At 43.7% G+C, this 22,598-nt stretch overlaps 1 protein-coding gene across 4 annotated transcripts in view; it reads left to right on the plus strand.

Annotated features, from left to right (window-relative positions):
• The window catches only part of FLI1 (Fli-1 proto-oncogene, ETS transcription factor), a 79,245-nt gene that overhangs the window by 40,088 nt on the left and 16,559 nt on the right, over window positions 1–22,598 (plus strand). For all 4 annotated transcript variants that reach the window (XM_019622955.2, XM_019622954.2, XM_010723584.3 and 1 more), the window contains 3 exons: window positions 6,326–6,537; window positions 14,452–14,606; window positions 17,302–17,505. In XM_019622955.2, coding sequence (XP_019478500.1) covers window positions 6,326–6,537; window positions 14,452–14,606; window positions 17,302–17,505 — 571 coding nt within the window. Of the gene's footprint in view, window positions 1–6,325; window positions 6,538–14,451; window positions 14,607–17,301; window positions 17,506–22,598 lie in introns of those variants that run through there.

Here is a 22,598-nt window from a genome sequence, read left to right on the forward strand (position 1 = left end):
CATCTCCTGGAGACTGCCCACATGTCCAAGGCTGCTCCTAAGCCTTCCTATCATCAGCCCTAATGCAGGAACTTGTTGGGAACGTGTGCTTGGGACCCACTTATTCCCACCTGATATTCAGCCTATTGAAAACAAATCAGTATGGGCTCTCAGCTGATTGATGCAAAGCTTTGACTGAGAAAAAAGCCTTTGGTTCAGATCCTACAAATATGCACATGAAGTCAAGCGCTCCAGCGCTCTTCTGAAAAGCAAAGTATAGAGCATGGCTTATTTTTTCCTTTTTGAGTCAGGTTTTGGTGATCTTGAGATCAAAATAATAAAACATTCATTTTAGCAACCTTATTTTATCCACTTCATGTGTGATTTCAAATAGTCGATGTAAAAATTAAGACAAAAAAAAAAAGACTTATATCCTTATAAGAAGTTTTGCAAAATCATCTTACCTAATTTTTAGCTGGTTTTGTGTGACCTCTAATTTCAGTCTGTATGCCTATCTTATTCCTGCTTTGTTTCCTCCTAGCACAAGTTACTATGTTGTGGTTCCTAATTTAGCTGAATTATGAAGAAATGCTGCTGCTCTCTAAGGCTGCCAAGCTAAGTTCCATTCTGGTGCTCCTGATGGAAAGTGAAAGAAAGGCAGGCAGAGCTGCAGAGGACAGCTTGCATCACAGTTTGTCTGGGTAACTGACTTGCTTTGTAGTTTTGAGTAATTCTTCAGTGCAGAGTAAGTACAAAATTAGAGGAGTGTGAGATATCATCAAAATAAATGAAAGCCAACATGCAATGTTGTGGCCCTCCTTTCCGTACAAAGAAAGCCTCAAATGTACAGAAACTTTGACACAGACAGAAAGGCATGCTGCCTTCCCCTTAATCCTCAGTCCTGAGCTGTAGGGGCGAAAGCAAAACTGCATCTCCTCCCATCCTTCCTCAGGGCAGGGACAGCTCTGAGGCATGGATGACAGCATTTGGGTTGCCACAACACAAATACTATCACCTCAGCTGGAAAATACTGTGAGCAGGATAGGCAGTCAGTCACTGTGCCGTCCTGCAAGTAGATAGAAGAAGTCTAGAGCAAGGAAGTTAGGCAGTGGTAACTCTCAGCCTTCTATTTGCACTACAGCATTATGTTGGGTCTCTGGCGATAGCTGCAGTCTGCAAATCCTCTGCTATAGAGGCAGGCCTTAAATTGATTGTGAAGGGCACAAGATTGGATTGTGGTTGTTAGCAGTAAAATGCTTATACTTATAATTTTCCAGGGGGAGTTACAGGAGTCCCTGCACCAGTCACATAATACGCTGCAAAGAAGGTGGAATGGCAAGAGCAAACCTCAAAAAAGTACACTGGAAAGATGTGGAATTCAAAAACTAACAGCCCTGGACGAGGCTCAGAGCCACCAGGGTTTACTGCATGTGGAGAACAGAGCAACAGAGGATGCAGGGAGGAAAAGGGACAGATGAGGGAATACCTTGCTAAAGCTAATGTCTAAGAACATGGCAGAGATGAAAATAATACTCTGCCTTCCTGTCTCCTAATTCCGCGCTCAATCCATTCAAATGTGCTGCCCCAAGATCAACCCAGACTCTGTTCCTCTGTGCGTTTTATATTTGACTCATTTTCTTGTAAGTCCGATGTTATCTCCTTTCTGCTTGTATGAGATGTTGGCAAAAGAAGTGCTGACTTGTAAAACTGCAGTGCCAAAGTCATTTCTGTTCAAGGAGCAGAACCTCTGTGCTAACCTCAAGCCATATGTAAGACTTTTTGCTGTTGGTACCTAATATTGTGGTGCTCTGCGTTGCACATCTGGGCTCTGGCAAATGGTGGGTCTGAGTTGGTAGCATTCACTTTACAAAAATATTACAGGAGTGATTTTCCTGCAGGACTAAGGGTGGTGAAACTATATTACTGAAAAAAAAAGAAAAAAAAAGAAGTAACAAAGTCACCCCTCTAGATGTAGAAGTTCTTTCCATGCACAGCATGATGGGTCAGGTACTCAGCATTTGCTTCTAAGCCAGACTTTGTGGAGGAGGATGAATCTTTGATCTTTAGCGATGCCTTTTAAATGTGGTTATGGCCAGAAAAGTGAATGTAAAGAGCTCAAAGTCAACATTCAATGTAAATGCATTGAATACACCTGGAAAGAGTTGTTACTGTAGGCACTGCATCATATGTGGGGTGAAAACACTGACAAGTGTCACTTCACCAGCTCTTGTTTTCCTGACCTTTCTCGCAGAGTGGGGAACCAGGAACCTCTAATGAGCTATCCTTGGCAGTAGACTTTAGATAAGGTTAAAAACCTGAACTTTTAAGGGCCTTGTCCAAGGCAAACCTTGGGCGGTTAGAGAACGTGGGGACATCCTGGGGCTAGATCTGCTGTTAGTGCACTCATCAGCTCAATCAAGCCTGTGCTGGGGTCAGCAAGCAGAACCAGGAGGTGAGTGGTGACAATTCACATTGCACATCCTCACTGTGTGCACGCCCCTGAATTTTGCCTGAGGGTTGTTCGTACAGAATACATCCCTTTCATGCAGAATAAATGCCCCAGAAGTCCCACTCATTAACCCAAGTAAAACCTTTTGCTAACACACAAATGCCATTTGCACATGGCAGTAAAGCCTCAGGATAACTTGCTTGAAGCATTGCCTCTGTGTGACCAGCAGAGCAGGCTGCCTTTCCTGCAGCACAGGAACAAAATCGCAGCACAAATCACTGTATTGAGGCACTTAACATGTGGGACCTGGCCCTAGGTAGCTGGCCTAAGAAAACAAAAACGTGCAGATTTATCCTTGCACAACTATAAGCTGTTATTACTAATAGCCATTTCACATTTTCATGTCTAGGAGATCCACAAGTGTGTGCTAGCTCTATATAAAGTTGTCTCAGTGCTCACAGCAAAGGGAGCCCATCGTGGTGGGCTGCCTTGCGGAGGCTGAGGCTGTGCTGTGCAGGGGCTGAACTTGCCTATGGCTATGCTGCAAGCAGCCTAGACGGGGCTTGCCACATTTATGCCAGGAATGTGATTAAAAACTGGAAAAACTGAAGCCGGTCTATTCCCAGAGGCAATATAATGTAACGTATATGCCAGAGTAATACACACAAGACCCTGTCTCAGACACAGTCTGGCCAGCTCAAGGACACAGCCCAGAAGGCGACAGCGTGGGAGGAGCTCTGTGAGCAGTGCCCTGTCTGGTTAGGTTATGTTAGCACCTTTCACACCTCGCCTTGCTCTCCCAGTTGCCCGTCACCAAACGCTAAGTAACTCTAGATTCCAGTGGGACAGACATTTGCCCTCTGGTATGCAGTTTAACTCTTGATCCCTTCCTCAGCAAGAGCTGAAGTCAAACACTTCCTGATCAGATTAGGTCCTTCAAAACGGAATCTAGCCAAGTAGAGCCTCTGATAGTGAAATGCAAGGCAGGTTGTGTGCTTTCCCCATCCTGGCAGGGTCAGTTGAGCCTTGTCTTCTTCCAGGAAAATGAGTCCCACTTAGTCCTCCTTTTAGGGTGTCAGCTGAATGGCCTGTGCTCTGATCCCACAAGTTAAAGGCTACCTGCTGCCTACCACCCCTTTGCTTTTCTCCCAGGTTGTAATGTCCAGATCACAGAAAAGCTGTTTGCAGCAGAGCTGGCAGCATGCCACTCGACTTCCTCGCGTGCAATCAGCAATACTTGTTTGCTATTTGCTTGCACGACCTGACTGTGAGCAGGTGTTACAAGCCACTATCTCTCATCTGCAGAAGCTGTGTGTGTCATCGGTTCCCTCAGAGCCATGAGTCTGTAGTGTTTGTTGCTGTAACTAACTCAAGGCTTTAGCTCAAATGGTCCCTGGTTCACTGCCACAATGGCAGTCATCACATTTGAATTTCTTTTCCTCTGTGTGAAGTCTTAAAGTCTGTGCATTTTGCAGACTGCATACACTCAAGCAGCAAAACACAGAGCTGCTGCCTGCCTGCTGGCTGTCACTGCTGTGCTCACGCCAGGCGCTGTGCAGGCAGGGCCCGGCCACTTGTCTGTCAGGGAAGGTCCTTATCTGAGGAGACAGACTTTCCATCTGATACCAGACAACTGTGTACTTGCCTTTTGTTAGCTCTGTGTATTGTAAAGATGCTGGCTTAATAACTGATCTTTGTCTGGGGCTGTTCTTTGCTTCTTGATGTTTTCTTTTCTTTTCTGATATTTTTTTTTTCCAGCAGAATCTCTCTTCAGAAGAAAAATGGCTTTAGGTAGAAATAACATTTTGCCAGATATTTCTTCCCTCAAAGATAGATTTGTGTATGTTTTTAAACTGGAAATCTCCAAAAGAGAACAGCTTAAGAGCACCCCGTGAATTCACAGTGGTACAGATGGTTTCCTTACCTCTCACTACGAGGCTCAGCCCTCACCCAGGATGCACAGCACAGACTAGGAAGGCAGAAGTCAGTCCAGCACCCCACATATCTGTTGCCCGCCTACCACCTCATCATGCTGGGAGCTCCACATCTTCTAAACAGAGGCCTATGGAAGATGGGTCATTTTGGAACTGTTGCCTGATACCTTGACAGTAAACCAGAGAGCTATTACCAGGCAGCAATGTGTCCTTATACCATTCTACACAGGCAAAGTTTGTATCCTGGAGAAATTCTCCATCTCTTTAAGAACAGAAGGCTGGGATCATGCAGGAACATGCAACATGCAACATTAGGCAGCGTGGGGCAAAAGCTCTCACTGGTGTTTAAGGGCTGTCGTGTTGCAGCTGCTCAGTGTGAGAGGTTGCTTGCAAAATGCTTGTAGCCAAAACCGAGACTTCAACAGGACTTACACACATATGAGGGCTGTCCTGAATTCAGGCTTAGTCAGGCCCAGAGAAACTCAAGGCTACTCAGGAGTGGTTTTGTTACATGATCTGAGGTCTGTGATAGAAAAGTGCTGATATCTGTAGATGCAGAGCACTGACATGACTCGTTCTAAATGGGTTAATTTCAAGCCGAGAGGGATTCTAATGTTTAGCCAGTTGACTACAACTATTGACATTTTTTGTGATGAGATCACAAGCCCATTAATATCTGATTTTCACTTTGATTCTCGTGTGATCGGAGGATTTCAGCAACTGTATGTTTCTAAGTTTTCAGAATTTCTGTTTCCCTCCTTAGTTGTGGAAAAAGTTTGCAAAACTAACCTCAGAAATGACTGTTGTGGGGAAGAAGGCAGAGAACAAGAATTTATTATTTTTAAAAGCTCATCATTTGGATCGCGTCCTGTGAATTTGGAGCACCGGAGGTTTAGCAACAGATCAGCTTTGAAAGCAAAGGCAGCATCTGCAAGCTCACAGTAACCCACTGCTTCACATATATTACAGGTCTTCTCAGTGCTCAGTCCACAGAGGAGGCGACTCCATTGCTGCCTTTATTTTGGAGGTCTGCTCCATTAACTCACAATGAAGTAATGTGTACTTTTAGTCTGGGAGGTTCCTCCTTCAGTTTCTGGCTTGCCAGCCATAATGGCAGCTGTGCTCTGTGTGGTTAGCTGAGCTCCATTCAAGAACATGCAGACCCTGTCAGATGCACTTGGAATAAGGAAGGACTGTGCCAAAGCCTTTATGAGCCTGGCATGCTTCATTTAGAAAACCAAGCGCATCAACACAAGGAAATTGATAGTCAAAACTTTTTGTCAACATTTTGAGTTTTAGCAGGGAAAAAAAAAAAGGATAACAATTTCCTGTTTTTAAGCATTTCTAGAAATGCAAATTTGGTAACTCACCAGTCCTACATTTCCCACAAAATAAACAAAAAGAGTAAAGTATTGCATTTTTTATCCCACCACTAACACCCATAACTCTGACCTGCACTGACTGCTTCTGCTTCATGGGCAGCCTCAAAATATAGACACAACACAAAAGGCCTTGGAAGAAGATGCTCAGAAATAATATGCACCTCCAAAAGACACTCCAGATATTTTATGTACTACATATCTATTTTTATGGTTTTAGACCAGCAAGTGCAGACAGGAGGGCAGGTAACCACATAAAACACAGGTGAAGCTGCTTCTCAGAGTCTGTTTTCAGTGACCCCTGAGCATGGTGTAGCAGCCAGCTGCCACCTTTGCTGTTTGCAGAAGTCAGATAACCTTAATTCTTGCCCCACCCAGCAGCTAGCAAAGGAACCCACTGGTTTTGCATACGGGTTGATGGACCCCAAAGTATCTGATTCAATCTGCAATCCTGACAGGTGGCAATTTCAGACAGAGCTGGGCAGCTGGGGGGCCCTCACAGGTGCTCACCAGCTCAAAGAGAGAATGAGAGTGGGGTTACTGGTTTAGTCACAACCCTGAGCACTTGTTTTTTCTCTCCTCAGGAGGCCCTGTCGGTGGTGAGCGACGACCAGTCCCTCTTTGACTCCACATACGGCGCTGCCACTCACCTCCCCAAGGCAGACATGACAGCCTCAGGGAACCCTGACTATGGCCAACCACACAAAATCAACCCTTTGCCTCCTCAGCAGGAGTGGATTAATCAGCCGGTCCGGGTCAATGTTAAAAGAGAATATGACCACATGAATGGATCAAGGTAAGGAAAGACCCTTTCCTCCTCTGCTGAATCTTAAATAAAAGTAAAGTACGTATTGTCCGTTTGTGCTCTGCAGTTCAACAAACTCAACATCCATGTAGCCATACCCCACTACCCCTGGAACCAGTTTCTTATCACTCACGGCTTGCAGATCCTTAGCACACAACTCTACCAGTCTCTCTGAACGTTGTACAGACTGGGATGTGAGACTGCCAGGCCAGAGTTCATCCTACAAACACTGTTTTGATTTACACATTTCATCACTTAGTTCAGCATCTCACAAATATGCCATGGTTCAATGGGCTTCCGAAGACAGAGTTTATGCTAGTAGTGAAGCTAGTGAAAGCTGCACTAATGGACTGTATGAGCTTCATTGGAGGGAGTTCTCATTGCATCTGCAACTAGATTTGTGCTTTGGTGGGGCAGAAGGAACAGCAGGAAATTGGAAAGCTATTTGATGAAGACAAGAAGAAGAGACTGATGTATTTCATGGCAGTCTAATAGGCGTAACAGAACAAAAGTCATACATGCCTATATTCTGCATGTGTATATGTGACCACTTGTGAAAATGAGAGCTTAGGATTTGGTCTGAACAGAGAAGTTAACCATCAGTAATACATGGATTATGGTATATATTTAGCCATAGAAATGGGAAGCCTGCCCCATCCCACTGGTAGTTAGAGCTGGGGAAGATGGATCATTTCCCCATTCAGCAAAGGAAACATTTTCTTATCAGCTCAGACTGTTTCTTTAAAGAACATTTATAGAAGTAAAAACATTAGGAAAAAAATGGCACCTTTGTGGAGAAAGTCATGAAGACTAAAAATTGTAAGTTATTTCAGTTTTAAATGTACACGTTTTAAAACTAATTCATTTTTAGAATTAGATTTTAGAGCACATTCATTTCTTACTAAATTTTAATTGCAAAGTCACAAAGATCTGTAACATTTATATTATGTTAATATAGTTAAACAAGAGGGCTTTTCTTCTTTAACAGCCTACTTTCCTGGTTTCTGAGAACCTAGCAAAGTATAGCTTGAAACAGAAAGCAGCCTCACAGTTTCAGACTTCTATAGTGAGATGATGGTGTTAAAAAGTTCAAACACCAGTATGTTGTTTTTCCTCATCAGTATACAGATGCTGATTTTACTATGAGATAAAGGTCTGTATGTTTGATGGCAATCATTTGTAGATCGAATCTGATGCTGCCCCAGTTGTACCTTGGTGTCACATCTGGATCTTGGAAGAACTACTGAGATTTTTGCTCAGATTACAAGCTGAAATATAGGAAAATGGGCTTTTTTTTCCCTTTTCCCTGAAAAAATCCATCCCTAGAGTGCACAGGAATTAGGATGGATCTTGCCCTCTCCATCCTGCTCAGAGCTACACTAGTCATGAGAACAGAGGTGGCAGAATCAGTCTCACATACGGCACAGGCAGCACAATCATATGAGGAAACCCTTTGTAGGACTGCATCAGTTGCCCACATCAACAGTAGCAGACCAACTCTCACAGAGGGTTTCCTCCCTTTATTCTGCTGCTGTCTCGCTCTAACAGATTTTGGAGGGCCTAACAAGGAAGAAGTCCTGTCAAATTTGCTGAGCTAGCAGAGGCAGTGAATATTTCTGCTTTTTAGATCTTGCAAAAGCCTGCTCTGCATAGATTTGCATGTTGGTGTATTTATATATATCCAGAAGTCTATGTAACATTTTCCTTGTATGTGTATTGCATGTACTTAGCAGTTAGAGAATCATAGAATCAGTCAAACCTATTGGGCTGGCCTTTCATAGTGGTCTTTGTGCTGCAATTTCCTCTTCTGTTCAGAAAAAAAGGGAAATAATAGTGCTTTGACAGACTGATTCATTAGCAACTGTAAGTGCTCTGATACCCCTAGAGAAAGGCTCTCCAGAAATGTGTTTATTCTGGGCAAAAAGGAAATCCTTTTTTATGGGTTTACTTGAACCTACAAGATTTTTAGGCAGAAACTCAGTGTCCTCAGTCACTCTAAGAAGGGGGTAACAACTTCCCAATCTGTTAGAAAAAAAAGAAAGGACTGTTTTGCATGTCAGAAGTCAGCACTGAAATAACTTGTTAGCACAGGAGCTCCAACCAATCCAAGAAACGAGAGCATTCATCTGATGTATCCATCCTCTCTCACTATTCACGACTAAAAATGTGTCCTTTCCTCTCATGTCCATCGCAGTTCATTGTTTCAGGTCAGGCTGCGCCTGTCACTTGTTCCTCTGCCCCATCAGCTGCCTGGCAAAACTGACACACCATCTGAGCAGCAAATACTGATCTCACTACCGATTAACTCAAACAGTGGGCTGAATAACAAAGCCTCTTCCCCCTCCCTCCCTCTCTTTCTCCCTGTCTTTCTCTCCCTTGTTTTTCAAATACAGTCTCTTACCGAGTTCCAGCTGCCTCATTAGTGAGAGTAGCCTTTGTTGTGTTTCACCTGTACTTGAAGCACAAGCATTTTCTCCTTGTTGAGAGAATGGTTTGTGTACTCTAGGGAGTGATAGAGCTGTAGGAAACCTGACAGTGGAGAGAGCTGGGTGACTGTAAGGTGCAGCGTCCAGCTTTTCTTCTTTACCTCAGTGCCCAGAAGCAGGTCTGATAGCTGTGAGATATGGTGTGATGGGCTGCTTTGGTTTCTAGCAGGGTGGGAGAAGGGCTCTTCAAAGAATCTCTCCCAGTGCGTTGTGCAGAGCCATCCCTTCCAGTGCTAAACAACATGGCAGCCCTGCCCAGGTCTGTACTCCACATCAGGTGTAGGAAGAATTTCCCAGATAGCTGCATCCCATTGTGTGTATGAGATGTTCAGGCGGTTGCAGGAATCTGTGCCTGAGATGAGATGATGGGAATTTTGCATTATTGCAAGATTCATAGGTAGAAATACAGTGAGTTTGGAGTATTAGCATGCCTGGATGCAGCTCACACCATCAGTCTGCCTTTGCCTTCTTGGATGGTTCCTTGCTCAGCCCAAAGCCCAGCACTGGGGTTGTGTTTGGCAGTGGTTTGTGTCCAAACATGTATTGCTAGCACTGAGCTGCTATGCAGAAGAAATAGAGGTCCAGATTTCCTTCAGTTTACAAAAAGGTGTTGTGTAAGCCATTCATTTCTCTTTGCATTGTTTCAGGGACTGGAAGTGTGGCTTTGTTCTTTACTCTCTGCTGGATTTGTCTCTTCTGTTTATTTAGTTTATAGCCCACCAGAGGAAAGCTCTGTCTTCTATGATGTGCATTTACAGCTCCAAATATACCACACCTGGGTCGCTGTTAGGGCCTTTGGTTGCCTTTTTAATATAAAAGCATTTTTATATACATTTTTTAAAAGGATGAGAATCTTTCACATTTTAAATTCAGAAGAATAAAGGAAAAGGCTGAGTAAAGTTTAACCCAATTTACAGTCAATGTTAGTAACAGATTTTTCCGTATCATTTACAGCAATTCCAAAAGCAAAGAGTGAACCAAACAACAGATGTTACAAATTCAGCCACTGCATATCTGCATTTGATGTTACAAATTTTGTATGATCTGCCCATAAGAAATAATATTCACATGTTCTGGATGCCTGCGTAGATGCAGATGAACTCCCCTGTGTAATTCCAACTGATGTTATGAATTTTGCCTAGCTAAAATGCTGTAGTCAGTGCTTTGAAACCGCTTTGAAAGCGTTCTCCTGCTTCAGAACATTAAAATGGTGTTAAGGGATCTCAGAACATTTTTATGCCATTATAATTTTCTCAAAGCAAAACAAAGAGGCCATCAGTGATGTCTTTAGGAATAAAAATGCCCTGTAAATAGCATGTGAGCCCTCTAGTGGGATTCATGGTGCTGCTCCAGTCCCCAGCCAGAGCAGCAGACCGTGCAAATACCTTCTGCTTTTGTTGTCCCTGTGAGTTGTAAATACAGACACATTAGACCCACACGAGCCTCTGTGTTTTCCCCACACAATTTGAGTTCTGTAAATCGTACATTTTTTTTTCCCCATCCTTTCTACAGCCATCTCTTCTTTCTGCAGGCTTATAGAGCCTCTTTTCCAATGTGAGCCTCCTCTTCAGGCATTCCTTGCTTTGGGCGTGTGAATGTGAGGCAGTGTTAAAGCTGAGGTTTGAGGAACTTTGCTTCTGCCCTGAGAGCTCTGTTCCTTGCCTGTGAAAGGAATCAGAAGCAGAATCATGATGTATTTGTTCCTACTTTCTTCACTGAACAAAAATAAAATTTAATTTCACATTTAAAGTTGAGATGACCAAATGAGGACTTACACATATAAGTGGCATGCTTAATTAAGAGGAAAAAAAAAAAAAAGATGAAGAGGGAAGGAATGGAAGAATAGGAATAAAAGGATAGAGAGAAGAAGGAAATGTCCACTGATCACAGCTGAGTCAGTTTCAGAAATCGTTAAAACCCCTTATTTTGCTCCTTCAAAATGAAAGCCAAAGGTGATTCCTAGACAGAGGCCCTGGGACAGTAATTGCTTTATTTCCAAGTATCTGGAACACAAACTGAAGCAGTACAGAGCAGTTATTGGTCAATGCCAGGCTGGCTGCTTGTCCGTTTTGGCCAGTCTAGCACACACTTCCCCAAAACACCAAGCTCTTGGCATCCCCAGAGACTGCTACTGGAGCTGCTGGAATGAAGAGTCTTTGGGCTGACAGTGGGAATGAGCACTGCTTCATATTCCTTGGACTCAGTCACTGCCATAGTGAATACACTTAGGAGATTTTGTGAAAGCAGCCTATATTCCTTTACATTGGTAGATTACAACATTTTCTGCTCCAAACCTGAGCAACTACAGCATGTGTAGCCACTTGGAAGCCTGAAGTAGGGATAATCTCTGAATACTCGAGGATTAATCAGACATCTGAAATCTCACAAACCAGTTCAAATAATGAGGAAATTTTTCTATAAATCTAAGTCCGCTTGTGAGTAATGCATGAAGTAAGAAAGGAGTGTATTCCAATGAATACCCCATTCATGGCTCACGGCTGCCTGTTCTCATTTGATACTGTAGTTATTCCCATACTGAATTCTTCTTTGTACTGCCCACAGTTACACGTTCCCTCTGCTGGGACGCTGCTGAGTGCCTCCTGCTAGGGCAGGCTGGGCTGTGCAGTGAGGCACCTCCAGAAGCCGTGTGCACTGGTCAGACTAATAGCATTCATTTGGTCTCATTTGGATTTAGTAGGAAATGCTACATTGCAAAGGACACAAAAGTAAGGATGTTCCTGCTTGCTGTTGTTAAAGACTTCAGTGCTTTTCTTAAGAAAAGGGCAGTTTGATCTCCTGCCTAATAAAGTTTTGGTAACACCATCCCCAGTTAAGTTCGCTTTCTTCTATCTGGGGTTAGCTGTGGACCCAGCCAACCTTAAAACTTGTTCAAAAGGAAGGGAGGCATCTGTACATCCACATGGACACAGCCCTGAAGGAGCACGGGTGAATTTAACATTTCTCAGGGATGAGTGGTGTGCTCTTTTCCTGCAGTGTGCTGCTGGGGTAAGCCAGTTGTTGATAAGGACCCCTCAGTCCCTACAACTTTTTTTTGAGCTCTCTGCCCTGGATACTTGGTTGTCTGGTTTTGGCTGCTGAGACATACAGAGCAAGCAAAGGATCCGCAGGGCCCTAGCTGCCAAGCCAAGAGAGATGGCTGTGTCTACAAAGTGAAAAATGATCACAGAACTGCTGAGGAGATATCTTACAGTGCTGGGGTTATTTTTGTTCCTTTGCTGTCAGCCATGTGAATGTGCACAGTACACAGCAGAGAGAGTGAAGACAGCCCAGGTCCTTGCAGTCTGTTCATGAGTGTCATTTGGTGCCACCAGAAAACATGTGCACTCCTACACAGATAAGCCTTCTGGAAGATGTACTTATCTGACAGACTGGATGTATCCTGTCGCTTCGTATGGATATGGGATACGTAACCATCCTGGTATAAATATTGCACATGTAAACCAAAGGGGTTATTTCTGGGGAAATTCAACTAGAGGTGGTGGGGGGAGCATGAGCCCCCTGGAAGGATGGCAGGCAGCAGGGAGCTGTGCCAGCACTGCTAGCACATGGCAGCAACGCTCGCTGCTTCGCCGAGTCTTCTCAGGACAGCCTGTACCTCAGGAAAGAATAAGAGTCTTTGTGCTGCTTCAGGGCTTTTTCTCTGCCAGTACAGGCAGCATTTAACACCTGACACAGGGAATTTCAACAGAAAGTTAGGAACGATTGCATTCCCTGTGAAAACCCCGGTGTCCCTGCAGTTGCTCAGACTCTCCTCTGACTGCCACGGGGACATTAAACCTTCAGCAGTTTGCCTCTCCGAAGGCGGATTTTGGTTCCCTGCCTGGAAAAACAGTAGGCGAAATAGTAAAGCCTTAAATTCGAACATGTGTAAGTTATACATCTTATTTCCATTTTGAAGCAACATTCCCTCAGCAAGACATGAGGAAAAAATTACCATCTGCCTTGGAATATCTCGGTGGAGCATTTATCTCCCAGCCATGATAACTGAATTTCAGTAATTTCTTCCCCCAGCCCCCCCGTCATTCAGATTAAGAAACAAATTTGTTTAGTGTCCGAACTTGGAAGTCTTGCCAACTGAACTCAGAGGGTGGGATTTGGTGCACTGTCATAGTTCTTATCCTTCAGCAAATGGTTTCCTCCCAAGCCTCTTTCCTCCTGGCAGGGAGGACGATGGCTGTGCAATGAAAGCGGCGGGCTGAGCTGCACTGGATACAGGCTCTGTGCTGGCTTTGTGTAGAGCCTGCACACTAAGACACTCTTGTAAAGATGAGGGCAATAGTCCTGCCCTTCCCTGGTGCTTTCTTTAGGGCTGGGATGTTCTGTGTGCATGTGGCTGGCTGCAGACTGATATTTTAAGTGACCTCTAGAGCTAAAAGCGTGAGTTACAACTGCAGCTGGAGAAAAACAAAGTCTGTGCTCCCTATCTGTGGTTTGTAGGCCATAACTCTCCCAAAGCAGGACAGAGAAAGCCTGCTGCTTGCCAAGGGTCTGCGTGTAGTCCCGGCCTTAGTACAGTGCCACCTGAGTTGCTAAACGTTCCCTTCTCGATGCTCCATCACCTCAGAAATAAAACCGAGGCCAGAGCCTTTTTCACACATGGTTTCTGTGGTCTGAAACCCTTGACTCATGCCTAAGGCACCTAAGATTTCTAGCTGGGGACAAGCCTGGGACTGTTTAGATGCTGAGAGCAGACAAGATCAGTTACATTCAGCTGCACATAAACACGTCTCTTTAGATACCACATTGTAGTGTTCTCCTGCGACTACCCTGTCATTTTAGGATGGGTATTTTGTGTCCTTTCTTAACAAAATGGAGAGGCATGTTTCTGTATTTTGGATTTACTCTGCAGAAAAGCTTTAGATCACGAGGTGAAGCCTGCCGCCTTTCTATTGATTCATGGGCTCACCTCTAGCAGAAACACAGTGTGCAGAGCTGTTTGTAACACAGTGCTGGAGCAAACAGTCCAACAAGGGCTCCTAGGGGCATAGAGCTGGAGGACTGCTAAAATACAGTTAAGGATGCAGGAAGAGTGCAAGGAATGGCTGGAACTAGGACCTGTGCTGTAGTCACTTACACATACTCATTTTTATCCCACACATGAACTTTGGTATTTCAGAGATTTCACACGTGATCTTACAGCTGCCATTGCCTTTGGTAGTCACTCTTTCTTGCACTCATTTCCTTATCAAAGATCCCTTCTGTGAGGCTTGTGATTTACAGAGCACCTTCTGACATTTATGCGGCCAGTCAGAAATGGCCTCTCCCACATCTACAGAAATGCCCCTCACTTTTTCCTTCCAGGATACTTGCCATTTCTGTAATTCAAATCTCCTTCTGCTACAGCAGGGATGAAAGGTGCATAATAATGACAAGTCATCTGTTTCCTTTCACATTTCAGGGAGTCCCCTGTAGACTGTAGTGTGAACAAATGCAGCAAGCTCGTCGGAGCAGGCACAGAGTCCAACCCAATGAGTTACAGCACCTACATGGATGAGAAGAACGGGCCTCCTCCCAACATGACCACCAATGAGAGGAGAGTCATTGTCCCAGCAGGTACCACCACCATCAAACTCCTCGGTTGATATTTGGACTGTTTATATATCCATCTGAACAGATAAGGCTTGTTTGTCTATTCTTTGAGGAGTTCTCTTGCTTACAAACTATGTGAAAAATAAGGAAAAAAAAACAGAGTTTACAGCTAGTGAAAATTCCCTGTGTCCCAGTGTACATTTTACTTTGAATCAGAATAGGAAGTGGGTTATTAGTACTAATTTTTCCTTTTGTTTGTTTGATTGTTTATTTATTTATTTTCCTCCTGGGAATGAAGTGTTGTTGTGATGTATTGAACCAAATCTTGCAGTGTGCTCAAGCTGAACCTGCAGTGCTTCAAGGGATATGCAAGGTGAATCAAGAAGTGCAGTTTACATGCAAGAATAGGCACAGAGTGCACCAAAATTAAAACTCCCATGATGCTCTGCAGGATCCTGATTCACTGTCATGTCGTGTTGATTGAAAATGAGCTATTATGTTTTCATTCTTCTGTTGTTAGTAGAAAACTAGAAAAACTATTTTTGGAAACTACATTAACCTTCCAAAAAATAGTACAAGAGAACATTCCTGTCTAGGTCTGTTTGTATTTGACATCCACATCTGCTGTCTCAAATTGGCAACATGCATTAAATACATTTTGATAGTCAAGGATGTGGCAGGCAACCTGGGAAGTCTGAACCTGAAAGAACAGGGAGTCCTTCCTCTGTAAATTCTACAAACAGCATAGATATAAACAAGTCAGCTGGGGAACTTTACAGCAAGGAAAATATTATAAGTCAAGCTATTGCCTGATGTACATGCCAAAACTTCCAGAGATTTCATGGGCAGGGTCTGGCTTTTCACACTGCATGTCAGGGGTTGTAGAATCACAGAATCATTGTGTCTGATTCAAGCAGTTCAATTGCTGGCAGAAAGAAATGTACTCGTGGAATTTAGCTCTGTTTTCTGATCGTGGCTTCACCACGAACAGATGACAATTCCCAAACATTTGTTTGCCATTTAGGATGAGAAGAAAAAGCTTGAACTGAATGTAGTGAAGGGAAGCCAATAAAAGATTGACAGCAAGTCTCAAAGTACCGTTTAAGCCCTGCTAAGGATCTGCTTAGGCAGGCTGGCTAACGTAACTGGTGACAGGATCAGATGCTTTCAGCATCAGCATGGCCCAGAGGGGCTTCAGCTGATACCATCTAAGGCATTATGAGGGATGATAAAGCTGTTCAAGATGGAACGTTTAGCCTGCTCTCTACCATGCTATCTGTTCCTATTGAAAAAAGATCCAATGTGACCCAAAGTTTAGTGTTGTTGAAATGTGGGAAATGACTATTAGTGGCCTTGGTGGAAGGGGAAAAGAATCTCTTTGTTGAAGGAAAGTGTAAAAAGATTTTTTTTCCCCTTGTGAGCATCCACAAATCAAAATCTTGAGGTACTTGTGAAATAACAGTAATTTACCAGACTTTGGAAGACAATAATGACCATCACCCCTCACCAGCCCAAGCACACGCAGCTCACAGTCTGGGACCAAGGCATTGTTTTACCACTGAAGTGTGGCAGACTCTTCTTGCCTCTCTGAGAAGCTTAAGTTGCCATCTGTGTGACACCTACATATTTCTGACCCATTTTTCTCTACTACCTTGGGACCTGAGGCATTTGGGCTTTACTGTAGAGAAAGGTACCAGCTTTGACAGCCAGATCAAACTTCTCCAAAATTTGGGCTTGATTTCACAGTCCTCCTAGCTGCAATGGAACATGAATTTGCGGCTTAGGTTTCCAAATGACATACATGGGGAAAAATAGGATAGGAAACATCTGAAATTGTAGATATGCTCTGAAAGTGACTCTGTAAAAATGGTATCATGGCACAAACTCGTGGTAGGACTTTCTGATCTACTGCTCCTTTCAAAATTCAAAGGATGATTTCTTTTTTTAACTACTGATGCAGCAAACCATCACCATGGGGTCTGAAACTCCAGCCGGGTTCAATCTCTCTCTTACGTCATCGCCGGCAATAAAGATTCCACAGCTGGAGCTTTGCTGACAGTTGATAATGATGCATGAGGCAGTATGAAATCCACATTGCCATCCAATAGCTGTGTTGGTTTTACAGAGCTAGCGGAGGTAGAACTGTGTTCTTGTCAGCAGGGCGAACAAATATGACTCAGAGATGCATGGAAAGCTGTTTTGTTTAAGCAATAATTTTTTTTTCAGAGTCTCTTTGCTGACCAGAAATACCATTATCTTCAGACTTTAAAATGCCATCTGTTGAGACTTTGCAATGTACTTACAAAGGATGGTGTGACTTAAATGGCACTGATGTAACTAAATAATATTGCAGAACTGAAGCTGTGACAAGCATGCACCTTCAAAGGGACGAGCTTGCTTTTGGAACCCTTTTTTCCAGAGAGAGAAAGACCACAGTCAAATTCCACTAAGATTGTTCTCAAGCAGTATGTATAAGATTCAGGCAGGTGGAAAACCATCAAGTGAGCTTACCCTGCCATGGAGCCAGTGCAGTCAATCTGTGGGGCTTGTGCCCCTTTTACAGCACCATGCTTGTTCATCCAGGCAAAATGCGTTGATATCAATAAATTAAATCCACTTGGTTGTGGAAACGATGGTTAATGCTTTGACTGGCTTACACTAACTGCTAGAGGCTTGAGGCTCCCGTATAATATTAACCTCCTTTGTGCTTTTCTGGCAGATCCCACTCTATGGACCCAGGAACACGTGCGCCAGTGGCTGGAATGGGCCATAAAGGAGTATGGATTAATGGAGATTGACACCACCTTCTTCCAGAATATGGATGGCAAAGAGCTCTGCAAAATGAACAAGGATGACTTCCTCCGAACCACCTCCCTCTACAACACAGAAGTTCTGTTGTCTCACCTCAGTTACCTCAGGGAAAGTAAGTACTGCCCTGACTCATCCTTGTCCTGGTGTGACATGCTGATAAAGCTACACATGAGTATTGAAGTTCTAGTGCTCTTCTTGCAGACAAATAGCTGCAAGGATAAGGGAAAAAAAGAATAAAGTCAAGCAGCAAAAGCAAACAAGGAAGAGAGGAATAAAAATGGGTTGGAAAGCTAATGATAACCTAGATGGAGTTAGTGCAGCTACAGGATATCAGGGAGGTGAAGAACTGAGCAGAACTCTTAAGATTAGATAATCTTACAGATAACAAAAACATCTGTGGCTATATGATAAAAACACAACGATTTTCTGAGGAGATTAAACCAAACATGAACTGATGTGTCACCAGCAAACTGTTCTGTAGCTGGCATGGTTTCTGAAAGTCTTCTCTTCATCTACAGTGTGGAGACATTCCCTTTCTTCACAAAGATGTGCCGAAGATAATTGTGTTATGATGAGACCAGAGAACAGGAGCTCATGCAGCTTTCATAGGGTATAGTTATTTGAGGACTAAAAAATCAGAGGAAAGTGTCATAAAGCATGGTGGGAGGGCAGGCAGAGAAAATAAAAATCGTGTTTTTTCCACTGGGAAATCAAATTGTGATGTAAAGGCAGCTGAAGGTCTCTCCATCTGGCCATTTCAATAAAGCTCCGAGACAGCATTTATTTAGGGTGTTTTCTTCAAGCTATTCATCACTGGTCTCTCCCTGCCTCTGCTAAAATCAGTGGGAGTTTTACAGATTACAGTGGGACAGGAGTCAGATCACAGACGGGTGCCTCTGTAAGCCCCACCTTTATTTTGTTTGAGCCAACAAAATGATTCACAACAAATAAGCAAATTGTTGGATCTGAGCAGTTTTTGTCCCTTGTGACTTCACAATAAAAAAATTTCCCATCCAAATTTCATCCCATTTCATCAGCAAAGAGCTTCTAGTTCATGGAACACTTCAAGATTACTGCAGAGGCAAATAGCTTTCTAACTAAGGTTTGCATTCAGAATTACACATTTTTATGGGAAATCTTAAGGCCGCTTTGTGAAGCCAGTGTTGCTCTGAACAAACCTGCTGACTTTGGCTGGGCAAAGCAGACACTGCGGAACCGGAAATGTTTTTAAATTCCCACAAGATAAATACTCAAGTGAGACCCTTACTTTTGAATTGTCTGATTGATAAGACTTGAGAATTCAGAGAAAGAGATAAAGTAAGATTTGTATGGTTTTTGAAGCAAAGAAAGATGTGGAATTTGAAAAGGCTGACAAAATAATTGAATTATTTGGTTGCTTTAGCTCCAGAGAGCATCTTCAGTGATAGCCATCGCTTGGGCTGTTGGTGACATCAGTATTAGAAGAATAGAATCCTTGTTCTCATGGCATAAGTCTGAAGATCTGGATTGAATTGTTGCCTTTACCATTTGCTGCCTTCCCTCTGTTTCAGAGCAAATTCCCAACTGAACCTTACTTTAGATACCTGAGGTACCTAAATTAGAAGCCTGGTCACATTGGCCTCCAAAGCAGCAGTGCACAATGAAATCCAGGCTGACAGACCCCTAATTCACACATCACATTTAAAGCCTGAAGCTGAACCTTTGCCTGAGTTTCTCTGCTCTTCCATTCTACTTTTCCTAGAGCAGAGCTAGCTTCCTCCTCAGTCTTCTTCATGTCCTGTCTATTGATATGGCAAATCTGCAGGGTGGGGACTGTGTCTCTTATTTCTTAAGACCCAGCACGATGGAGTCCTGTCATGGAACATGTAACTGCTGCTGTAACTGAATAATAATCATAAAAGTATAATGTTCTACTAAGGGAATGTCTATAATGATTTCCATGCTATTAAGCTAGTGTAAAACCCAAGGAACTTTGCTGGATTCAGACAAATTAGTTACTTCATTTTTACCAGGATGCATACAAGAGCAGAATTCAATCCCAATCCATCCCTAGCTTTTATGATTATAGATTTCTTGCTGCTCAGCCCCTTGGGCTGTTCTAAGACGTCACACAAAAGCTGTCCTTATTAAAGCAAGCTCCTGTCTGAGTGGAGTTCAGGCAGTCTCTGAAGAGCATTCCTTTCCATGCAGCTGTTGCTAGTGCTGCCTAATGACAGTCTGGTTTCTGGATTGCTGGTTAACTCCCTCACGGAGTAACGCCTCCGAAAGGAGCTTATTGTTTTTCCAGACTGATTTCCAGCGGATGTTTAGTGCCGAGCCTCTGAGCTCAGTGCCATGGGGAGATGGGCTTTTTTCTTATGTTTTCTCCTCTTGTAAGGCTGTTTGTTTCAGAGACATCCAGCTAAGTAAGGTGGAGAAGGTATGATGGCAACAAAATGCAGGAGAACTTTGGGAAATTGGGGGTCTATCAGCTGCATTACATCTGCACAGTCTCTTTTTGAAAGACATTTGTACTTGTCAGGAGCTTAAGCTGTATTTGTGATGACTAGAGAACCCTCAGCTTTGGTGTTTGTTTTCCAAAAACAAAACTGATCCAAATTTTCTGAGCCTGCTCACTTGTCAGAGACCCGCTGAAAATGGGCCTCCTCATCATAGGTCAGGGTAAAAGCGTGATGAAGTGAGTCATCTTGGACTGAAAAAATTAACTGGTAACATCTGCAAGACCTCAACAAAAGCTTCATCTTAGTTCTGGAGACAGAAGGTTCGGGTGAGCTATTTCATATAGATGAAAATTAAACTCACATCACAATACCTTCAGCTTTCAGACAAAATTTTGGTCTGGACCAGAGCTCTACAGTTGTTTCCTGTTTCCATAACCTATTAACCTATTTTCCAGGAAATACTGGTCTTGCCCCCAGAGCAATCCTATTTCTTCAAGTGTTTCTTCAGGTTTCCTCTCTGGGGTTGTGAAGCCATGCCTTGGCCCTTTCTTCTTGCTCTTCCCTCTGTACCTTCAGACTGCAGACTGACTGACTGCTGTGTCGGTATCATTTTAAAACAAAGTCAGCCTGGCGAAGCGTCTCCAGCCATGCAGCGGGCAGTGGGAAGGGAGATTAGAATGTCTTCATGCTATGCTTGGGATGAACATCAAAAGAAACCGGAACTGTCACCTCCTGTCCTTTTCCTCTCTACTTATGGGGGTCAGTTTGTGTGCTGTGTACAAACAAAAAGAGCGTGAAGGGGAAAGAATGAGACTGCGGCTAGGAGCAGAAGCAGAAAACTGCTTTGTGGTTTTGATTCATGTATTAATGCCAAAGAAAACTATACAGCTAAATGCAGCAGACCCCTGATTCTACCAGGAGATGAGGAGGGAAGCCCACATGGCCTTCAGAAGGTCAGGATAAAAAAACACTTCCCATTTAAATAGGTTTCAGGAATGTGAAACCAAGATATTCCTGAATCTTAGAAAACAAGCTGCCTTCTGAAAAGGCTCTATGGAGAAAGAATGCTGCTTCCCTGCTTCTCATTCCTTTTCCATCTTACTGTTTAATTAAAACAGGAGAAATAAAAGAAAGGATAACTATATGATAGCGTCTGATACTAATTACAGTAGAATAGCACTGCACTTACAGCAGTGTTTGCAGAAAGGACAGGTTTTATCCAAGCTGTCACTGACCCACTGAGGGGTAGAGGGAGTAATAGCAAAATGAAAACTCATCTCAGCCAAAGTTTTGCCCAAAAATGAGTAAGGGAGGGAGCAGCCTGGCCTCTGTCTGTCTGTCTGCTTCTCTCTGCCTTGATCTGTGTCTCTGGCTTTCTCCCTTTTCCTCCTTCATTGAAACCCCTTAATAGGAAACACATTTCCTTTTCTGTGGTGTTCCCACCAGAAACCTCAGACTGTCGGGCAAAGGTGAGAACTTTTAGCAATTAAACTGGGGGAGGTGCCGTCCCTTTCCAGTGGCCTGGGCTGCATTTTTTAGCATAAAGTAGCTGTAGGTTGGTCCTACAAGCTTGTTCAGCGCTATTCATCACCCCACCCCCACCTCAGTACAAGCAGGCATTTGCAGCCTATTTAGTCATAGAAAGCTGTTTCTGAATTCCCCAGCACTTCCCTGTCTGGCTGGGGCAAGCCAGGCGGGTGTTGCATTTAAGATCTCTTTCAAATAACCTAAAAAGAGGAGAGTGGTGGGCAGGAGCTTCCCCACAGAAAGAACATCTGATGAAAACGTGACAATGCTGCGGACAAAGCTGCTGCAATTCCTCCAGCAGTAGCCAAACAGCAGTTAACCTCTAAATATTTACACCAATCACTTTAGCTATCTGTCACCTTCACATTCAAGGTACCCTAGGGATCCTTTTGAACTCTTTCCCTCCTGGTTTACCATGTTATCCACCCTGGTCTTTCAAAACATCCCCTGACTTGAAGCATTTGGTAGCATCCTTCCACCATTCTTAATGAGTGGGCTTTGTTCTCCCAGTTAGTACAGCCCTGCTTTCCAGTGCCTTCTACCTCTGTGGATTTGCTCTCCTGTGCATGTCTTTGGCTTTGTTTGCTTGTGGGCAAGAGAAGGAATCCATAGGAACACAGGACTAATAAGTTCCAACACCTGCAATGGCTGTTACTTCTGGCAGCGATCTGCATAATCCCCCTCTCTCCAAGGAAAGTAAGACACACTGTGAATGCTATTGAAGGGCAAGTGAGGTCAATGTTATTTGGGATCATGTGGATTAGAGGAATTGGGGGCTGCATGGCTTAGTCACAAGATCCTAATCACGTAGTACTGGTGTACCTGCAAAAGAGGTATTCTCAGTCCTGCAAAAGAATCTGGGGCAGCACATCATATGCAGAAATCTATAGTTTGCTATGCACTGCCTAGGACCAAGAGTATGAAGAACCCCAGCTGGGACTTACGCAGGTTGTGTAGATGAGAAGAGCAGAACACGTTTCTAGGAGTGCTTCTCACCCTCACGCAGACACTGCAGGATTGCTGCCCTGCTCCAGCATCGCTCCGTACCAAGCAGGGCTCTTGCTAAGAGTGTCACTGCCTGATGCAGTGGAAACATTTTCAAAGAGCTGTAGGAAAAGTGAGCCTAGAAGATTATGCAGGGTAAACACATATAATGAGACAACCATGAAATGTCCATTACATGCTGGCTTCCAAGAACTCACAGGGCCTCTTCCTCCACTTCCAGAGGAGTTTGCAG

The sequence above is a fragment of the Meleagris gallopavo genome, chromosome 26 (assembly GCF_000146605.3).
Source record: "Meleagris gallopavo isolate NT-WF06-2002-E0010 breed Aviagen turkey brand Nicholas breeding stock chromosome 26, Turkey_5.1, whole genome shotgun sequence".
Classification (NCBI taxonomy): domain Eukaryota; kingdom Metazoa; phylum Chordata; class Aves; order Galliformes; family Phasianidae; genus Meleagris; species Meleagris gallopavo.